Below are 19471 nucleotides of genomic sequence, written 5' to 3' on the forward strand. Positions count from 1 at the left end.
GAATAGACAGATATACATAGAGCATATAGGAGTTTTATATATGATAGAGGAAGCATTTCAAACTAGTGGGAGAAAGATGGGTTAGTCAATAAATGACAAATGGGCAAGTGGACAACCATCTCAAGGGATCGGGGCTGGGACCCTACTTGACTGCACACACACAAAAAACTAAAGTGATAAAAGACTTCAATAAACAAAACCCCACAAAGGTACTAAAGAAAACAAAAGAGAATTGCTTTACTATCTCACAGTGGGAAATGCCTTTCTAAGCTTAACGTAAGCCTTATGGCTTCTAAGAAGCCCCAAAATAAAAGATGGAGAAATTTGACTATCTTAAAATTTTAAATTTCACCCTAGCAAAAATGCACATAGTCAAATTTGGGGAAAAAAACTATTTGCAATACATATGATGAGACCAATTCTAATGTCTTAGTATAGAGAGAGTGCCTACTAAAAACAGAAACACATAAGAACCTAATCTGAAGAAAATGTACAAAAAACAAAGACATTAAGGATCTTACACTGACTTTGGGAATTATGTAGCAAAGGTTTCTACGCCCATCTTACAGATGGAAAAGCTGAGGCACAACAGTTAAAAGATTTTCCTAAAAGGAGGAGTGGAATAACACACTCCTTAATTATGCTCCTGCATTTTCCCTACCATGCTGAAAGTGGAGGTCAATGAGGAGAAAAGAGCGTTTGCTTTATTCTCTAGCTGTGTCTTTCTGCTTGCTGATCCCTATCTCCCCAGTACGTGATAGGGGACCCTTCCCTGCACAGCATGGCGGCCCTGCCCTCTGGGCCCCACCTCCCTCCTGCCTTACCTCCAGGCTTCTGGAAGCAGTAGCACCACTCATTGTTAGAGAGCTTGCCATCCTTGAAGGAGTCACAAGAATTGAAGAGAGGCTTGATACAGGGCTCGTACTTATCCAGGTAGATGGCGTTGATCTCTGAGTGGTCAAGCAGGAGGTCATAGTTCATGTCCAACTTGTTGAACATCCAGCCCAAGGAGTCCTTGCAGATGGGAAGGATGCTGGTGTCAAACCCTGTAGAGGGAAGGACATGTCTCAGCTGCCACCAAGCCCGCTCTCGCCACCTGCTCCCCTGATGCTTTCCCCCTCCACGGGTACAGTCTCAGCAGCCTTCTACCACAACATGTGGTGGTGGTTGGTTGGTTTTTAAATGAAACAATCTAAAATGTGCTAAAACAGAAGTCAGCATTTGAGGAGAATACGTTCTAAAGGGAATAAATCCCCAATGCTAATTTATCTGTGATGTAAATAGGGGTTTTCATTTACCAGACTTGCTTAAAACAGGGGATGCCTGAAAGGAAGAGTGCAAACATGGTGAGTAAGAGGACTAAAGGATAATACTGCAATCTATGCTTTTATATTGAGGGAAAAAAACTACTTGAAAAACCAAAACAAGACAACTATCGTAAAAGGATGGCAGTGAGATGAAACTCTGTGGCATAATCCAGAAGCACTGATTATATCCCAAAGGACTGTTCAATCCAAGCAGTCTGAACATTAATGGGAAAACAAGCCAGGGTACCTGCCTCTGTTCCCCATTTTTCTTTTCTGCAATCCCCTCAAGAGATACATGACATGGAATCATGTATGACTCAGAAAATTATTTCTTTTTTATTTATTTCCCGGGGTGCGGGGAGGAGGGTTGGTTTTCTTAAAGAATTATTTGTTTCTACAGTGGAAACTGTATGCACTCGAATAATAACACTTGGCTTAACACTCGGGATACTGAGTGTACTGTAGACAAACCCCAGAGAAGGCATGCCCCACATGTAAAACTCGTCTTTCTTTCGTAATCAAAGCACCAGCAAATGTTAAATTATTCCATAATCTGGATTTCTAGGACTGGTTTTATTTTCCCCAGAAAAATGATGAAAAGAGTTCACTTTTGTGTTACTGAAGGCACTCTTCTCAGCATTTTATACTTAATTATCTCACTGAATCCTTATAACAGCCCTAAGAGATGATGCTTTTATCCTCCCTATGGATTATAGACAAGAAGCTCAAGATTTAAGTTACTTGCTCAAGGTCATACAATTGTGGGGCTGGAATTCAAGCCCAGGTGGCCCAACCCTGAGTCTACATTCTCAGTCCCTCCTCTCCCAGGGCTGCCTCTGCTTCGCATGACACAGGCGCCTCCTATCCTGAGGACATCCAGTTGGCTTGGGCGCCAAGTTTAGGGATGAGCAATGCCAGGGCTGCTGCAGTGACTGTCACTGAGGATCCTGAGGGGATCGATTGACCCTCTAGGGTTCTAACCTACAGCCTGCTTATCAGGCTCTATGTGCCTCACCAGGGACTCCTGCTTAGTCAGCAGGATGTAAGACAGCAAAGCATGCCCACCCTTTAAAGTAGCATCTTTACAACAGGGTCTTTGCCATCCAGAAGCCAGTAGCCTAAGTGTTGCACCTTCTCCCCTGAGCTCTCACAGAAGCCTGTGCTTCCCCTCATTGTCGGTGCCTGTAAATTAGACCCTAAGCTCCTGAGGGCAAAGACTCTCTTGTTCCCTTCAGTAGCCTCAGCCAGTACAGGCACACAGGAGGTGCTCCACAGAAGAACCTGTTGAGAGAAGTTTTCTAGCTACTGCGAAGTTTACTTACCCGTTCCAACATAAAAAAAATCTTTCCATTTTTAAACTTATACCTTTTGATATCTTAAAGCACATCTTAGAAAAGATCCTGATTTTCAAGAAGAGAGACTATGGAACATCATCTGGCCTCTTCTTTGACTGAAGGTCATGACTGAACAATCTCTGTGATGATGATGTCCTCAGGGGTGACTGAATAAAGGAAGATAATTGACTCTGACACTAAATGGCTCCACACTTTTGTACAGAATATTTTATGTAATATGCGTCAATGTTGTAGGATATTACCATTTTAATACTGCTGACTGACCACCAAAAAGAAGTGCCAAGCTGGCTGGGCAGTAGGCTAAGGTCAAGCCTACCCACACCTATTTGGAAGGCTCTAGAAAAGAGGCACCTGCATCTGATATCCAGGGGAACAGAGCAGCCCTTCTGGCTGGCCCTGAGCTCATGGCACTTCTAGGGTTCCGTGGTTTTTGTTCAGAAAGTCCAGGGACTCAGCGGCTCCTGGAAGATCCCTGGGAAAAGCTTCTAGAGACTATCTGTGAATTAACTGTCCACAAACTCCCAAAGAAACCTTTGGCGGGGATGGAAAGAAAGACTCTTACATCCCCCTTCCCACAGATACAACCCCAGGACCCACTCTTCGGACACTTAGCATTTGCTTCCCAGAATCTACCTTTCCCTTAAGGTAAAAAAGATCCAAACTGGTGAAAGAATTGTCCACTAGGATCAACATTCTCTACTAGTATCTCTAGATGGCTATGAACAGCAAAGGATAAACCCGAAATTAAGAAGATCATTCTAATTTGGGCTGAGGACCAGATGCTGGTTAAACTCTGGGTCCCACCAATTGCCAGTATCACTTCTTACCTACTTAGTTCAATCCAGGAGCATTACATTCAGAAATCCTGTCCACACAAGTGTGGCATCAGGGATGGGGTGAAATACTCTCTGCTTTAAATAACGTGTGTTTTTATATTTTGACAAATCAATATAAAAATCTCTACACAGAAAAGGCTGTGGCAAAGCTCCACGCATCTCAACAACTGTATTGTTGAGTAAGCCGTTCTGTGCCAATCGGCCACAGTGTGCATGAGCTCTCCCCTAACGGCCTTTGCGTTAAAGGCAGTGAGAGGCTCCGTCAAGGTACAAACAGGCAGACCTACTCTGAGTTTTCTCTCCAGCTTATGGAGAGGCTCTGGGTATGGTCTCTGCCAGTTCAGTGATGGCGGAGGGAACACTTGTCTGGGAGTTTATCTATGGAAAACAAAATGCAATCTGATTAACGTCCATAAAGCTAAGTTATCAAAGATGTTTGCTACCGTGTTGCTTATAATAGCTGAACATTAGGAACAACTTCAAACCTCCCAAATAAAGGTCTAATTACATAAATTATGTTGTATCTATACATTGAGATTCTATATAGTGATTACAAGGCAGAATACTACTCAACAGCCTAGAAAGATAGTCATAGTGTATTGCTGGATGATAAAAGAAGGCCATAAGACAGTCTGTAAAGTGTGTGTGTGTGTGTATACATACACACACAGACATAAATATTTTTTTCTACGTGGCAAGGAAACATTTGAAGTATATGCCATGCCACGACGTGTTTACAGTTGTTAAAATGGTGTGTTTCTATACATTTTTAAATTGAAGTATGCTTGACGTACAATATTGTGTTAGTTTCAGGTGTACAGCATAGTGATGCAGTATTTTTGCAGGTTATTACAAGATAATGGCTATAATTCCCTATGTTATATAGTATATTGTTGCTTATCTGTTTTATACACAGTAGTTTGTTGTTTTGGTATCTTTACATATACTTAAATGTATTTTCCAAAAGGACTGTACTAAACACATGATAATTTTGCAAGCAGACTTTAAAAAACATAAGTTGTTGTAGTATTTTCTTGATTCTAAGGCATTTCCCTCTCCTCCATATTTTAATGTTTCTGAAACGGGGGCATATTTGAAGTCAGTGTATACATTTAACTTAGTGTTTCTTTTAACAACCGCATCTCGGGGTGGTCCATCAACGACATCCAATAACTGAGGAGGGAATGTGGTGTTTAAAATGAGATAAATTAGCGAGAGTAAAGCGGTCTTACTGCCTTGGGCTGTGTCGGAGCTGGTGGGCTTGACGACCCTGTTTGCATCCTCATGAAGGGCTCCAAACCAGTCTTTGAGCCGGGAAGCGAGGTTCCTCAACTCCTTGTCCGTGCAGGCTGGAGAAAAGCAGATGGAAGAAACAGTGAGTCTGTGGGCCTTCTCCTCTTTTGAGCTCTCTACTCTCGACGTGGGATGCTCCTAACAGACCTTCCTCTCCAACCAGGATACAGCTCCTTACGCCACTGTGAAAACGCCCCGAAGATGCTGCTCTCACAGGTACAGAGTATGACAAAGTGAGAGCCGAGACGCCCATGGCAAGCAGCACCACGCACAACTGAACTTGGACTGCCTTGGCGCTCTGAAAGCAAGCTGGGATGGCCTCGCGATCATGCACCAGCCTCCAAAGACCGTCACGGGTCCCTTTTGCTAACCCGATCAAACTTGCTATTGCAGTTGCCAGAGAAGATGTTTTCCACTGAACTCATGCCAAGAGATTAACATTTAGGAATAGCTAATGCTCTTAGGGAAAGGCTGCCTGGGACACCACAAGATCCCAGTAAGGGCGACTCTCAATTTTGCTTTAAGCCCATGTTTGGGTTTGTGGATGTGGCTTATGTTGCCGGCCTTTGAACAGACTGACTTGACTTTCCCCTGTGGACAGATGGATGCCTTGTCCCTGGAAGAGTCCTTTCTATATGCAGCCCATCTTTAGCTATCCGGCTCATCTTTTGGGGTATGACAGAGCAAGGCCAACGAATACTCCTGAGACCAAGAAGAAAATCCAGATGGGTGGATGGGTAGGTGGGTGCAGGCTATTTGACAGTCTCATAGAGAGCTAAGACTGGAGGAGAGAAATCCCCAAAGGAGAGACAATGGTGCAGAGGAGGGAGCTGACTTTCCCTAGCTGCCTGATTTTACCCTAATTCTGGGTGCTGAGAATTCTGACAAAGGGTCCAGGCAGTGGGCCACTCCCAAGAGGCAGAAAAACCAGCAATGCATTTAGCGGTTGTTCGCATCTGGAGGGACGGGAATTAGAGAACTGAGGAGGTAAAGCCTCAGTAAATAAGAAGTGAACCCCACAACTGTCAGTTTTCTCAAATTCTAAAGCTGCAGGAGTCAGGCTGTGAAGCCAAGCAAGCCACATTACAATGCAGAGCCAGGTTCTGAATGTCTCACGGTGCTGACAAGATGTAGATTAAGGCTAGAACCTATCAGTGCGGAGAGACCCCAGTGGAAGGCACGGGGGTAGTGACGGATGAGCAGAGGGTCTCACTCAAACTCCCATCCAGCCTTCACTAAGTGCGGGCTCTCACTCAACTGAGGCGACCAGCCCCCATCTGAGTGACAAAGGGATGAATCCCCTCCAGGAGACAATACTATGCAGAGCCTCTCCTCATTTTTATAGTTCATGTCTGCTTTCAGGAAAGACCATCTTTCCTGAGCCTGGGGCTTGGTCCTTGATGGAGAACAAGAGCCAAACCTCCCAGCCTTCAGGCAGGAAAGGACTCTCTTGCCCTCCATCTGAGGGGAGGTGGTGAGCAGACCCAGACTGGGTCTGTGCAACCTCAGTGCACTCGTGTATAGCTGCTTCCTTCCTTCCAGCCAGGAGCCAGAGCTAAACTCTGTAAAGCATGGAGTGTGTGGCCATTGTTTATACGCAGGTTGCTAACGACCTGAAGACAATACCTGGCGTTCAACAACCAGGACACGACTGTATCTTAAAACACCAGGCAGGCAATGGCACTGAGGACCGTCTGGAGAGGCAGCAGGGTATATAAGGGCTCTGGGGTCTCACTGCCTGCTGTGAATCCCAGCTGGACCACTGGCTGGGTGACTCAAGCCAGCCACTTAACCCCTCAGCGCCTCTGTTTCGTCACCCGTAAACTCAGGGTATCATTATGTGACTATAAATTAGATGAGGTGTGTTAGAGGGCTTAGCAAAGCACATGGTATATAGTAATTACTCAGCATGTGCCAGCTATGATTTTTATTACCTCTATGAGTGTTTTTATTTTTAAATTGACAACTTATCGGTAGGTTTGGAGCAAATAGAACAGCATTCAGAAAACCAGTAAGACAAATATACCTAAACACAACTGGCTTTGGCCACACAGGAAACAGGTGAACACACATACCTGTGCTATCCAACACAGTTACCATGAGCCATATGTGGCTATTTTCATTTAAATTAACTAAAATGAAATAAAAGTCAACATTTAGCTCCTCAGTTGCACCCACCCCATTCCAAGTGCTCAGTAGTCACACTCGGCTAGCTAGCGAATGACTCCATCTGGGAGAGAGCAGATACAGACTATTTCCAGCACGGCAGAACGTTGTATGGCGAGCGCTGGATGAAGTTAGCTATCCCTTTGGGATTTCCAGCTTTTGGAGGTCCATCATGATATCCTGACACGCAAGCCTGTGCCTCCCGTCCTTCCCTCCAATCTGTGGAGATTAGCCGAGGAAGGAGATCACAAGCTCGCTCAAGCTGGGAACCCGCATCTCATGCTGAGCCACGTGCACAAATAGGAGGAGGAGGCACTGTGGCTGATGGAGGCGCCACACGGCTCTGCCAGGTACCAGGACTGGCCCCCGGGCGCAGGCCCCCACTAACATGCTTATCGGCCCCAAATCAGACCCTCTGGGGAATAGAAGGCCCTCTTTTCTGACTTTTCAGACAGTGCACAGCTCTAAACGGGAGAGGATGTGGTCTGCTTTTCCGAGGAGAATGGGCTCTACAGTCAATCTCACATTTGGAAAATGGAAAATTAATAGCATCTATTTCTTCCTGATTGCCATGCACACCATCTATTCTAAATGTTCTTTGAGCAGAGAAAATTGCCAAGTCAACTTGCAAAGGAAATGAATCCCCATCTCACACTGCAGGATAAATTAGTCAGTCATGTTTAACTAAACCCTGACAGATGTGCAGTTAATCTATATCTTTAGAAGACGGCTAAATTCCCAGCCGACTTTCCAAAGTACACAGGCTTTGGATGGCTGATGGAATCAGGGGCTGGAGTCTTGAAGGAGGAAATCTGTCGCTCAGGGAGAAGTCCTCAAGCAGGACGCCACTGGCCTGGGTAGAGAGAGATCAGAAAGCTGAATCGGAGATAGGAGGCGCTCAATTACTGGGCCCTGTTCATTCACAGTGTCCTCAACCGAATGGTCCTTACAAGGAGAAAGTCAGGCACAGTCTGCCTGGAGCCAGATATATCCCAGAGAAAAAAAATAATCAAAGACGACAGCACACAGAGAACTATTTGCTCAGATTTGGTATTCTAGCCATAACAGGCTGGCAATGGGAGAAAAGCGCTTGCCTTTTAAGATGCCTATTACAGCCCCTGATAAAGGTCGGAAAGGAGGACTAACGCTTTGAGAAAGAGGTGACCCGAAGGGTACCTCTCACACACTCGGTTCCTTCCTGGGGGAAAAGTAATTTCTGTGTGGAGGAAACCATAAGACCACATCCACCTGCCGTCTCACACTCTGCCTGGAGGTGGGCAACTCCTGTGATTTCTAGATGGGTGTCTGACGGTCTCTCCACTCCTGGTGAGAGAAGCAAGGTCCTCAGGCAACCGGCATCAGATCATCAGAGGGAAAGATGCTTCTGCCTTGGGAAGGGATCTGGCTTGGTCACAGAGGCCGGGACTGGATCCCTGTCCACTACCTTAGCTTCCCAAGTGGTGGGCGCAGTCAGCGCCCTGCCCTCCTACTCTCCATTCTCTTCCCTCTCGCCCCCAGCCCTGGCTTCAGCTCAGTTTTAATTGCTATCATCCTCCCAGTCGTCTCTGCCCAGCATCCTCTTCCTCAGTCTTTCCATATCTGCCTTCCTGTTCCTACAGGTTAGTCTCCATCTTCCTTCCATGATCTCAGTCTGCCCAGCGTGGCTGGTGTGTTGGCGGCGTCTCGGAGATCCACTGACCCCAATCCCCGCCTCCTCCCGTAGTCAGAGAATGGCCCTCAGAGCCTCAGGGCAAACACCTGGGCCTGATGTCCTGGACTCCCCGCAAAGTTGCCTGCTTCTTGCTACCCACTGCCAGCCCATGGTGCCACCATGACCTCCCGCCACCAAGACAATGGTAACAGACTCCTAATCGGTCTCCCCGTCCTGCTCCCACGTTCCCTTCGCCGAACAGCAGCCAAAGTGATCTTTCTAAAATGCAGATTTGATCAAGTCGCTTCCCCACTTAGCTACTCCAGAGGCTCCCAGTTGCTCACCCAAACTCCTCTATGTGATCCATCGCTAGTCTCTCCTCCTCGGCCTCCAGGCTCTGCCCTCACTGTCCTTTCCACACACCTGTTCCCCCTGGAGCACATCTCTTCTCTTTGTCTTGCTAATGCCTGTTCTCCATCAGATCTCTGCTTTAAAGGTATTTTCTCTCCGACTTCTCTAACCCTCACACCGGGTGAGTTTTCCCGTTTATAATGCTTTCGAAGTGTTGCTCCTCAGATGGCACTCAGCACACCTGTAACGTCTGGCTCAGTTGTCTATCTATCTCCCCTTCTAGATCATAGCAGCACAAAACATGCCCCGAGGCATGCCTCAGCCCTTGCGGCCCAGCACCTTATGCCCTCAGCTCCTGGCATAAAGAATGGGATTTCCCTTGTGGCACAGTGGTTAAGAATCCGCCTGCCACTGCAGGGGACACGGGTTCGAGCCCTGGTCCCGGAAGATCCCACATGCTGCGGAACAACTAAGCCTGTGCGCCACAACTACTGAGCCTGAGCTCTAGAGCCTGTGAGCCGCAACTACTGAGCCCATGTGCCACAAGTACTGAAGCCCGCCCACCGCCACAAAGACAAGCCACCGCAATGAGAAGCCCACGCACCGCAACGAAGAGTAGCCCCCGCTCGCCGAAACTAGAGAAAGCCTACGCGCAGCAACAAAGGTCCAACACAGGCAAAAATAAATAAATAAACAAACAAATAAAAAAGAATGCTCTCAACGCATAGTTATTAACTGGGTATAACAGTTGTCTTGCTGCCTTTTGTAAACTTCAGTCTGTCCATCTGCACAATGGCGTAATAAAGCTTAGCTCATAGCCTCACTGCATGGAGTAAGATGAGACACTATCAATAAAACATAGCTCACAGTTACTGGCATACAGCAGGGACTTGATAAATGTGTGTTCCCCTTCCCATTTCCCAATTGTCTGTCTGCATAACACGTTAGAATTTTATTCTTCTGCTTTTTCAAAAAAAAGCCTGAGGAGATGCCTGGGATATAAAGAATGACATCTCTCCTCTCCTTATTTTGTAGGTGGGTCAGTACAAGTCCAAGAGATTCAGGTTGTAATATATAGCTGCCTTCCTCCAGGTGGAAAAGCTCCATGATGGGAGGGATTGGTCTGATTTCCCCACACCTGATATTCCCAGCACTTACCATAAGGATTGGTACATAATTGTTGTTCAAAATATATGTATTGAAAGAAAACATGAACACAGTGGTTATAAAATCCCCAAGTCAAACAGCTATCAAGTGGCAGAGACGACAGGATTTGGATCTCGGCTGTTATCTTGCTGGGCTGCCCCTGGGTCCTGGACCAGCTTTTTGGATTGACTGGGCTTGTGGGTAGCCAGTACTAACTGAGGCAATTAATATTCTCGGTCCATGATGCTCTGGGTTGAAAAAAATCGAAACATCAGGCCCTCACAGGTAAAGGAAGCTCTGCCAGCAGAGTTCATGGGAGGAAGCTAGCTGAGTATCAGAGGAGGGAGGGAGCGTGCAGGCTCCCACCTTCATTAGCTTTGCTGTGAGAACAGTGGATCTTTGGAGGGACTGCGTCCGGCCTGCTGCCTTCCTGCTATGCTCCCAGAAGCATGTGTAACCTGTGCAGCCACTGGGGCTTCCTTAGAGGAAAGTACAGGGCCACTGCATTACTCCAAATGTGCAGGAAGACAGTTCCCTCCCCAAGGAAAGCACAGCGCTCGGGCAGAGAAGGGCCCAGGTAAGGGCTCTCCCAGTGGGCTTTCCCTGTCTGTTTGGAAAATATGAACAGAATGCAATAAGCAAGTGTACATAAGGCACATGCAGCCTGTGTGGAAGGTATATAGCCCTGGAAAGAAAATGTAGAAATCACTTTTTCTACCTGGGCACTCTCTCCCCTCTCCACAAGGCCTGAAGCTTTAAGGGGTATTAAGCGCGATGGGCTCTGAATGCAGATAGTGTTGAAACAAAGCCCGGAGTGCATCATGAGTGGCCCAGCTGACGGGAGGGAGAAGGATGCACTGTGGCCAACATCGTAGGGTAGAAAGCGGTGACAGGGTCACTGCAGCCCTGGTGGGGTCATGAGAGAGGAGGGGGGCGCTCTGATCTATGAGTGTTTGCCTATGGAGAAGTTAGCCCAGGTAAGCACCGCTGGGGGAGAGAGCGGATTGCTCCTTCACTGAATGAGCGTCTGCCTGCCCCCATCACCCCTTCTTCCCTGGCTCCTCTGTCTTCCTTCAGACAAAGCCAAGGGCTACTGAGGAAGTTTCAAAAGAGGTAAAGTCTTTGGAAGGGGAGAGAGAGGAGCTGGGAAACCTGTGCTCCTTTGAAAAGTGCTCCCAAGGGTGATGACTGGTATTCCAAGCTGATCTCGGCTTATTGCTGACTTTGGGGGCTGAATGACACGCTGCAAAGCCCTCTTAGAGGATTAGAAAAGGGGAAGGTAAGGAAACAATCCGAGGTATAAAAATATGTTAGAGATGAGGTAAAAAATAGAAGTGGGGACAGACCGTAGACATTCTGCATTTAGAGCTACAGTGTTAATATCTAACAGAGAGAGCAAGCGTGAGTGTGTCTGTGCATTACAAATCCTAACGGAAGCCACATTTGAACACCCAATTGGGTATGTCTGAAAATGCCAAATCCGACACGCAAGCATTATAGGATATCTGTAAGCCTCTGCTAGGGAACCAATTACCGGTACACTCTTGAAACTCATGAAATCTTGCAACTAAAGAGCCAAATGAGAAAACCACCCTGCCTGTCATATGGACCCTCCCTCCCCAACCCTAGCCTCACCAATGCTTAGCTCAGGACTCAGGCAGAAGCTAATATGAAAACAATAAGAATGTAATTTAAACTTTAGTGCCTCTGAAGGTAATTAAAGAGTTGGGCCAGACTGGAGTTTTCTCTGGAGCAGGCCGGGAGGCCTCTCAGAAATGGAGACCTGGTGCTGGTCCTTTCAAACTAATCTCCTTCAGCCCTTCTAGGTGCTGTTGTGCATAATTAGATAATCAGAGCAGCAGCGGATCGATGCACTCAGAGTGTTTGCAATTAGCATCTTCTGTAAAAGGTCCAGCTGAGCCTTCTTCAGGGCCGAAATAGATGCTGGGCAGAGCCTGGACTGGATCGACTCAAGGAAGTGTTCCTGAACCGCCTTGCCTAGGGTCCAGCCTCTTCTTTCTACCCTGGCATCCTCATGCTGCTGGGAGCCTTCAGCCTCCTCTTCCCAAGAGGGACTGGGTCCCTCGTGCCGCTGAATATCTAGCACGCGGCAAGTGCCCCAGTGCTGGTGGGGGGAGTGTGCAGGAACGCTGAGCAGGGGGTGCTACACTCCACGGGAGCTTGAAAGACAGGGAGGAGGAGCAAGGCTACAGCTCCCTTGGGAACGTGGGCGCCAATCAGCTGGAACTCAAAGAGGTGAGGGTTGGTTGATTCTGCTTAGCATGGTTTTTAGGAGCAATAACCAGTCATACTGCTTTAAAAGAATCCCAGGGAGGCAGGAGAGAGTAACTAGGCTCTGGAGAAAGAGCTGAGCTCTGAAGCCAGCTCTGCCGTCCTAGCTGAGACTGGACAGGTGACTTTTCCAATCATCAGTTTCCTCATCTGCAGAATGGAGGTGATGACAGAACAAGCTCGCAGCATTATGGGAGGACTGGACTAGAACAGATTTAAGTGTTCAGCACTCGGTAACGAGCGGCTCTGAGATTATTTGTGTTTGTGGATCCACCAAGTGGAAGAGTATGGGAATCCAGATCATGCGTGTGGTATTTTCACATGAAACAACCCCTGAAGCCAGCTAGTAAGATACGATACTCCCCTGCTCTTTCTCAGAGGTTAGGCAACATTGCCAAGGTCCTACAGATGGTCAACAGTAAAACGGACATTCAAACCCAGTTCTCCTGATTTGACATTCACTTGATCTGCTCACACACCACGACACCTGGTGCCTGCACCTGCGCCTCTACTCCGGCCCCATAAGCAAGGGAGACCCTCTTCCACAAGTTAAAGACCACGCACTTGACTACAGGGGTCAGAACCCCACTCCCTGCCCTGAATACAAACAGGGGTTTGGCACTGCATTAAGACTTCAAGCTTCTACATACAGATGGCCAATAGGCACATGAAAAGATGCTCAACATCGCTAATTATTAGAGAAATGCAAATCAAAACTACAATGAGGTACCACCTCATGCCGGTCAGAATGGCCATCATTAAAAAGTCTACAAATAACAAATGCTGGAGAGGGTGTGGAGAAAAAGGAACCCTCTTACACTGTTGGTAGGAATGTAAATTGGTGCAGCCACTATGGAGAACAGTATGGAGGTTCCTTAAAAAACTAAAAACAGAATTACCATATGATTCAGCAATTCCACTCCTGGGCGTATACCCAGGCAAAACTATAATTCGAAAAGATACATGCATCCCTATGTTCATAGCAGCACTATTTACAATAGCCAAGACATGGAAACAACCTAAATGTCCATCAGCGGGTGAATGGATAAAGAAAATGTACACACACACACACACACAATGGAACATTACTCGGCCATCAAAAAGGATGAAATAATGCCATTTGCAGCAACATGGATGAACCTAGAGATTATCAATACTGTGAAGTCAGAAAGACAGACAAATACCATATGGTATCACTTATGTGTGGAATCTAAAATGCAACACAAATCAACATATCTACAAAACAAAAACAGACTTACAGATATAGAGAAAAGACTTGTGGTTGCCAAGGGGGAGAGGCGGGTATGGGAGGGAAGGATTGGGAGTTTGGGATTAGCAGAGGCGAACTATTATATATAGGATGGATAAACAATAAGGTCCTATTGTAGAGCACAGGGAACTGTAGTCAGTATCCTGTGATATTTTCCATAATGGAAAAGAATATGAAAAAGAATATATAACTGAGTCACTTTGCTGTACAGAAGAAATTAACACAACACTGTAAATCAACTCTACTTCAATCAAATTTTTTTAAAAATTAAAAAAGAGTTCAAGCTTCTGGGTCTGACAGCCCTGGGTTTGAACACCAGCTCCCAGTGTACAAGTGGTTGTTTTTCACATAAGTCACTGCTCTTCTCCAAGCGTCGGGTTTTTCATCTGTAAAATGGTGACATTAGCAGCCTCAGCCTCATGGGGTTGTGGTAGGGATTCACCGTGAAGATGAAGCTTTCAGAAACCGGCAGGCAGCCACTGGCATCTCCTCTTCTGAGGAACGTCAAGGGCTGGTAGCACTTACCCTTGGGAGGCTAAGAGATACGCTCCCAGCCATAGCGGTTTTAGTGGCAGAAAACACAATCAGGGCTTCCTGACGGGATTTTCAAGGCACATACAAGGTGAATCCCCACTTCTAATTGGAGATCATCTAACAGAGATTTGAGCCAGGTTGTGCCTGCTCAGATTAAATTGCATTATTATATGTAATTCCAGTTTTTACTTTTCAGTGCCTAAAACATCAATATACATGCGTGTTCTCTCACCCTTAGAGAGTGCATCGTTTTGTGTAAAGACAGGCATGAGCAAAGGAACTAGGGCCCCATTATTCAGGAGCTCACTAATAAAGTCCTTTTTAAAAAGCAACCTTTGAAAGAGCTTAAGATACTGACATTAAACTGGGAGGAAGATGAGTTAAACTAATTAATGGTACAACCTACAAGAAAAGACAGATAGATTTCCCTATTAAACCCCTTAAGACTATTCTTAGTAACCAGATTTGAGGAGACTTTAATGGTTCTCTTGATTCTAATGATAATCCTTCACCTGGAAAAAGAAATACATTTAGAACTTGCACAACATTTGTAAATGTGCATTAGTGGAGTAGCACTTATTTTCCCCCCTGAATAATCTGGAGCAGGGAGGTTAGCTCAATGAAATAAGCTTTTAAAGCTTCTGATAAGATCCACAGATTTTCCACACTCTGGGGCAAAACAAAATGTTGAATATGCAAAATATTGGTTAAAAATGCCAACTCTGGCTTTAATTGTGTTTCCCAGGCAGTGGGTAGGCATTTCCCTACATGGGAAACTAGACTAGATGAGCAGTACTGCAGAAAACAGCAGTTTTACTAAAGGATTTCATAGCCAACCAGATTTCCTAGGTCCTCAACTAATAAAGACTAAGCCGGAAAAAATGACATCTGTTCTCACCTAAAATCAGCAATGGCAGATGCTTCAGGACAAGGTGTGGCATGCAGCCTCCACCTGGACTTCTGAGAGCAGTGGGAGTGGGCAGAGCCCTGGGAAAGGGGCAGGGATGGGGAGGGTCAGTCCCTGCCTGGGTCATCCCACCGCAGAGAGGCAGACTCAGTGTCTGCAAGTCACTTTGTGTTTGTTAATGTATGAGCTCAAATGGCTGGTGACAGTCAGGGAAGACTTCTAAGAGGAGGCGGGACCTCATCTGAGGCTCATGTGCGGTGAGGACTTTGAAAAGGAGAAGACATTCCAGGCAGGTCTTAGAAATAATGAGGAAGCCAGTTGAAATGAAGTGACTGTTTGATTTTTACAGCTGATTTATATTTAAATTAGCCCTGCTCGAATTAAACACCAACTTTAGCATAATTCACTCTAATTCTAAATCATAAACATATATAAAAATCAAACATATAAATGTGTGTGTATATATAAAATCTTCTGTGTATCTGCTCAAAGATATTCCATTATTTTACACATTATATAAATGCTTACGTGCATTCCAAGGACCATTTTCTGACCAGGTAACACTTACTATTCCAGGACTGATACTAGCCTGTATCTGCAAGAGGTTTTAATAACAGAAAACATATCTTTAAGGTACATATAAGAAGAATCTCTGGGGCTTCCCTGGTGGCGCAGTGGTTGAGAATCTGCCTGCCGATGTAGGGGACACGGGTTCGAGCCCTGGTCTGGGAAGATCCCACATGCCGCGGAGCAACTAGGCCTGTGAGCCACAACTACTGAGCCTACGCGTCTGGAGCCTGTGCTCCGCAACAAGAGAGGCCCACGATAGTGAGAGGCCCGCACACCGCGATGAAGAGTGGCCCCCGCACAGAAACGAAGACCCAACACAGCCAAAAATAAATAAATGAATAAATAAGAATTAAAAATGAATATCTGCTTATTAAAAAAAAATTAAAAAAAAGAAGAATCTCCATTCCTAACTGGCAATTTGTGTCCAGTGTAATCTGTTCAAATTCAACGTCCAAATCTGGGCATTTTTAAACATAATTTAAGTTTCCGTGTTTTTTTAATACCTAAAGAACCAATACATGCATGTATGTTTTTACCCTTAAACACGGCATTAACTTTGTTATTTAATGGGACAGGAAGCCACAAAGGATTGGCAGAAGACCATGACTGCCAAGCTTGGGACGGAGATCTGATGCGAATGGCCTGGGACGTAGCTTGGGACGGAGATCTGATGCGAATGGCCTGGGACGTGTATGGAACCTGAGATGGCCTCTTTAATTTGTGGGTGAGAGGGGGACATCAGATTAGGTGGGGACCAGGAGTAGATTTAGCCCAAATACAGAAAACCACAAGCTCCTCTTAGTCCTTCCCCAGAACTCCTCCCCTTCCTGGTCTAGAGTGGATGGTGACATGGGTATAGGGGCTGATTGGAAGATTGGTAGCACCACCCTCTTCCTGTGACAAAGGTCAAGCAGTACCTCCAGGGGTACTGTAGTTGGAGTCTAGGGTAAGAGGGTAGAGGTGGGAGCTGGAACTGAAAACTCCCAATTGGAACTGAGGCCAGGACAGAATGATCCTGGAGATGCCTGGAGCAGACGCATCCTGGCATCTTCACTCTCATGCTTCTAGTGGACAAACTGATAGAGGACCAGGATAAATAAGGCAATGTCTAAGGAAGAGCTGCCTTCTGAAGCCATAAAGGGTGTCTTAAGCTATTCCAAGACTTGCCAGGTTCAGTGTCTGACTCACTATTCTTTTCACTCTTCAGGTTATGCAACTCACTCTAAATTTGTCTCCACCTTACCCTGGAAGACTTAGGGCACAAATGGGTATAGTGACTTGACATGATAAGATGATGGTATCCAAGCCTCAAGGGACCTCCTCTGGACTCACAGAGGACCTTGTGACTGGCACAAAGATGAAATAGTAGCTACTATTATTTCTATTTTTAGAAACACTTCTATATTTGATCACAATTGCCTGTTTAGACATCTAGTATCTAACAAGGCAGCATGACACAGCTAGCAATTTCCCTGTTCCCCTCCTAAATATCATATATAATCAACAATGTAAACAGAAAAAATACCACAAATTCCATTTTCAGTGAAACTAGAAAAGAGATATAATCCCTAGCTTTGAACAATATTGCAGAAGCCACCCAGATGGAAGTATAATGTCCAGACAGGCCAGTAAAAAAATATCAAAAATATGTTTCTGATAAGTGACGGACTCCTCCTGAAGTGATAGATAAGCATTTCCTGTTCAGCAAAAACTAAGGGATCTGAAGAAAGGACAGGGCACAGATCAAGCAGAAGCTATACATGTAGAAGAAAACCAATAAGAAAGCAGGAAAAGAGTGTAGTGGCCTAGGGGCAGCAGGTCTCAGAAAATGCTCACAGCATTGCTCTTCCTGTTGGCAAGAGGCACTCCAAAGTGCAAGAGCAGCGGAGACAGCTGATGAGAGAAACCCTCTTGAGGCTGATCTGTTTCATAGAAACAGAAAGAAACACAGAGGAGCCATTTTAGCAGGAAGCCATCTGTCACTGGTGACACTGAAGCAGAGTTGTTTTGGATTGTGAAGGCTACAAAAATAGAAGGGTTCCCCCCCCCCCTTTCATCCATAGGACTCCCTTTTGAATAGGTAGGCCATTAAAGTCTAACGTACTCCAATATTTTTTAAAAGATGCTGTCATGTTGATATTTTATATATACGTATGTAGTTTCCATATGTATGTACGAAAATTATGGAAAAGAGCAGCAAAACAAAACTTACCACAGAACACTCAGCAGAAAAATGGAAAAGGTGAAAATGTGTACCGAGTATGACACCATGAATTAAAACAATCACTTTTATGAAGAAAGACAATAAAACAGTATACAAGAACTCAGAGAAGAGATGAAGAGACCACAGAGGAGATGGCATGTGAGCATTTAGGTCCCAGGAGAGGAGGAGAAAGAAAAACCCAAATCATCATAAAAATGAAGCCAAATTGGAAGAAGCACAAGGGAGGACACTGTGGGAAACTCACTAAGAGAGAAGGATGCCGGAAATGAGAAGAGTGAACAACATGGAAAGGAAATAAGGGATTACAAAGGATTAGAGAGCAAAAGACAGCTATAGAGAGGAGGCAAAGGACATACTACAGGTGCATACCTGGAGCCTGTGAAGACACAAAAGAAAACAATGGAACAGGACATATGTTTAAAATGCAATTCATTAGACCATTCCTAAAATAAAAGAAGAACTGAATCTACATATTGAAAAGGCACAGCATTAGCCAGGGAAAATCAACCTAGAATAGTTGATACTAAGATCAACTTAGTATCAACCAAGTTGTCTTTTTAACCCAAAGGGGAAAAATAATCCCTAAACACAGATTTTTTAATCAACACGATCTGTGTGCTGTCCTCCATCCTGCCTTGTGACCTTGGGCAGGTCTAAATTCAATTTCAGCACTCCCTGAGTCAGACACACGGGGGGATGCAGAGATGATTAGGACATGGCCCTTGCCTGGTGCTCAGTCTCCCCTCTCCTTATTTGTAAAAGGACAACGTTTTCCATTCACTGTATCTGTGGAATTTTAATGACAAAGACCTTTCTCCCAGAATGTTCTTTGCTGGAGAACCAAGGCTCAGTTCCAATATATGTTCATCTGTGGAATCCTCTCTCTACCCCCCCAGGAAGGTTCGACCGCCCCTTCATGGGGTGTCCCCAGAGCCCTATACTAAAAGAATTCCACTTTTATGTGCTATGTCACAGCCTGTCACCCCTCCTGGACCCTGAGCCAACGCAGCAAAGATTCTGCAACAGTCACATCTGTACTCACCCGCAGTTCCCAGCAGAGTGTCTGGTCAAAGGTAGGCATATGTGCAGAAGGTACAAGGGAAGTAATCTGAATATTCTGAGCTAAGTGAAAACACTGTTCCCATTACCATAAAAGTACCAGGAATAAACACGGTGAGGAGGTCAAATAAGAAAATGCCGGTGTGTGCATTTGAGGATGAGGGAGAGAGTTATAACTACCACCAAGACAAATAACTTCCAGCCAGAAGATGACTGGACTTGGGTGGGGGAAGAGGCGGGAGAGATACATGGGTGCCCGACTCTATGACACTAACTATATACAAAGACACACACTGTCTTAGTGAAGCCTCAGGAAGTCCTGGGAGGGTGATCCTATGACCTCCACTTCGCATTTGAGAATACCAAGGTCTAGACAGGTTGGGGCCTTGCCCATTCTCACCTCGTCTCCCTGCAACACACATGTAAAGGCCAAAGCTGGCATTAGAACCCAGGACCAAAAGATTCTAGTCCGTGCTCTTTACTCCACCCACGCCGACTCGCTTATGGGAA

The 19471-nt window shown here is 45.6% G+C and overlaps 1 protein-coding gene across 2 annotated transcripts in view; it reads right to left on the minus strand.

Annotated features, from left to right (window-relative positions):
- SPOCK1 (SPARC (osteonectin), cwcv and kazal like domains proteoglycan 1) overlaps positions 1–19471 on the minus strand; it is a 549728-nt gene that overhangs the window by 16242 nt on the left and 514015 nt on the right. For both annotated transcript variants that reach the window (XM_036848672.1, XM_036848671.1), the window contains 2 exons: positions 4731–4847; positions 825–1046 (listed from right to left, as the gene is read on the minus strand). In XM_036848672.1, coding sequence (XP_036704567.1) covers positions 825–1046; positions 4731–4847 — 339 coding nt within the window. The remainder of the gene's footprint in view (positions 1–824; positions 1047–4730; positions 4848–19471) is intronic.

The sequence above is a fragment of the Balaenoptera musculus genome, chromosome 3 (assembly GCF_009873245.2).
Source record: "Balaenoptera musculus isolate JJ_BM4_2016_0621 chromosome 3, mBalMus1.pri.v3, whole genome shotgun sequence".
Lineage (NCBI taxonomy): Eukaryota > Metazoa > Chordata > Mammalia > Artiodactyla > Balaenopteridae > Balaenoptera > Balaenoptera musculus.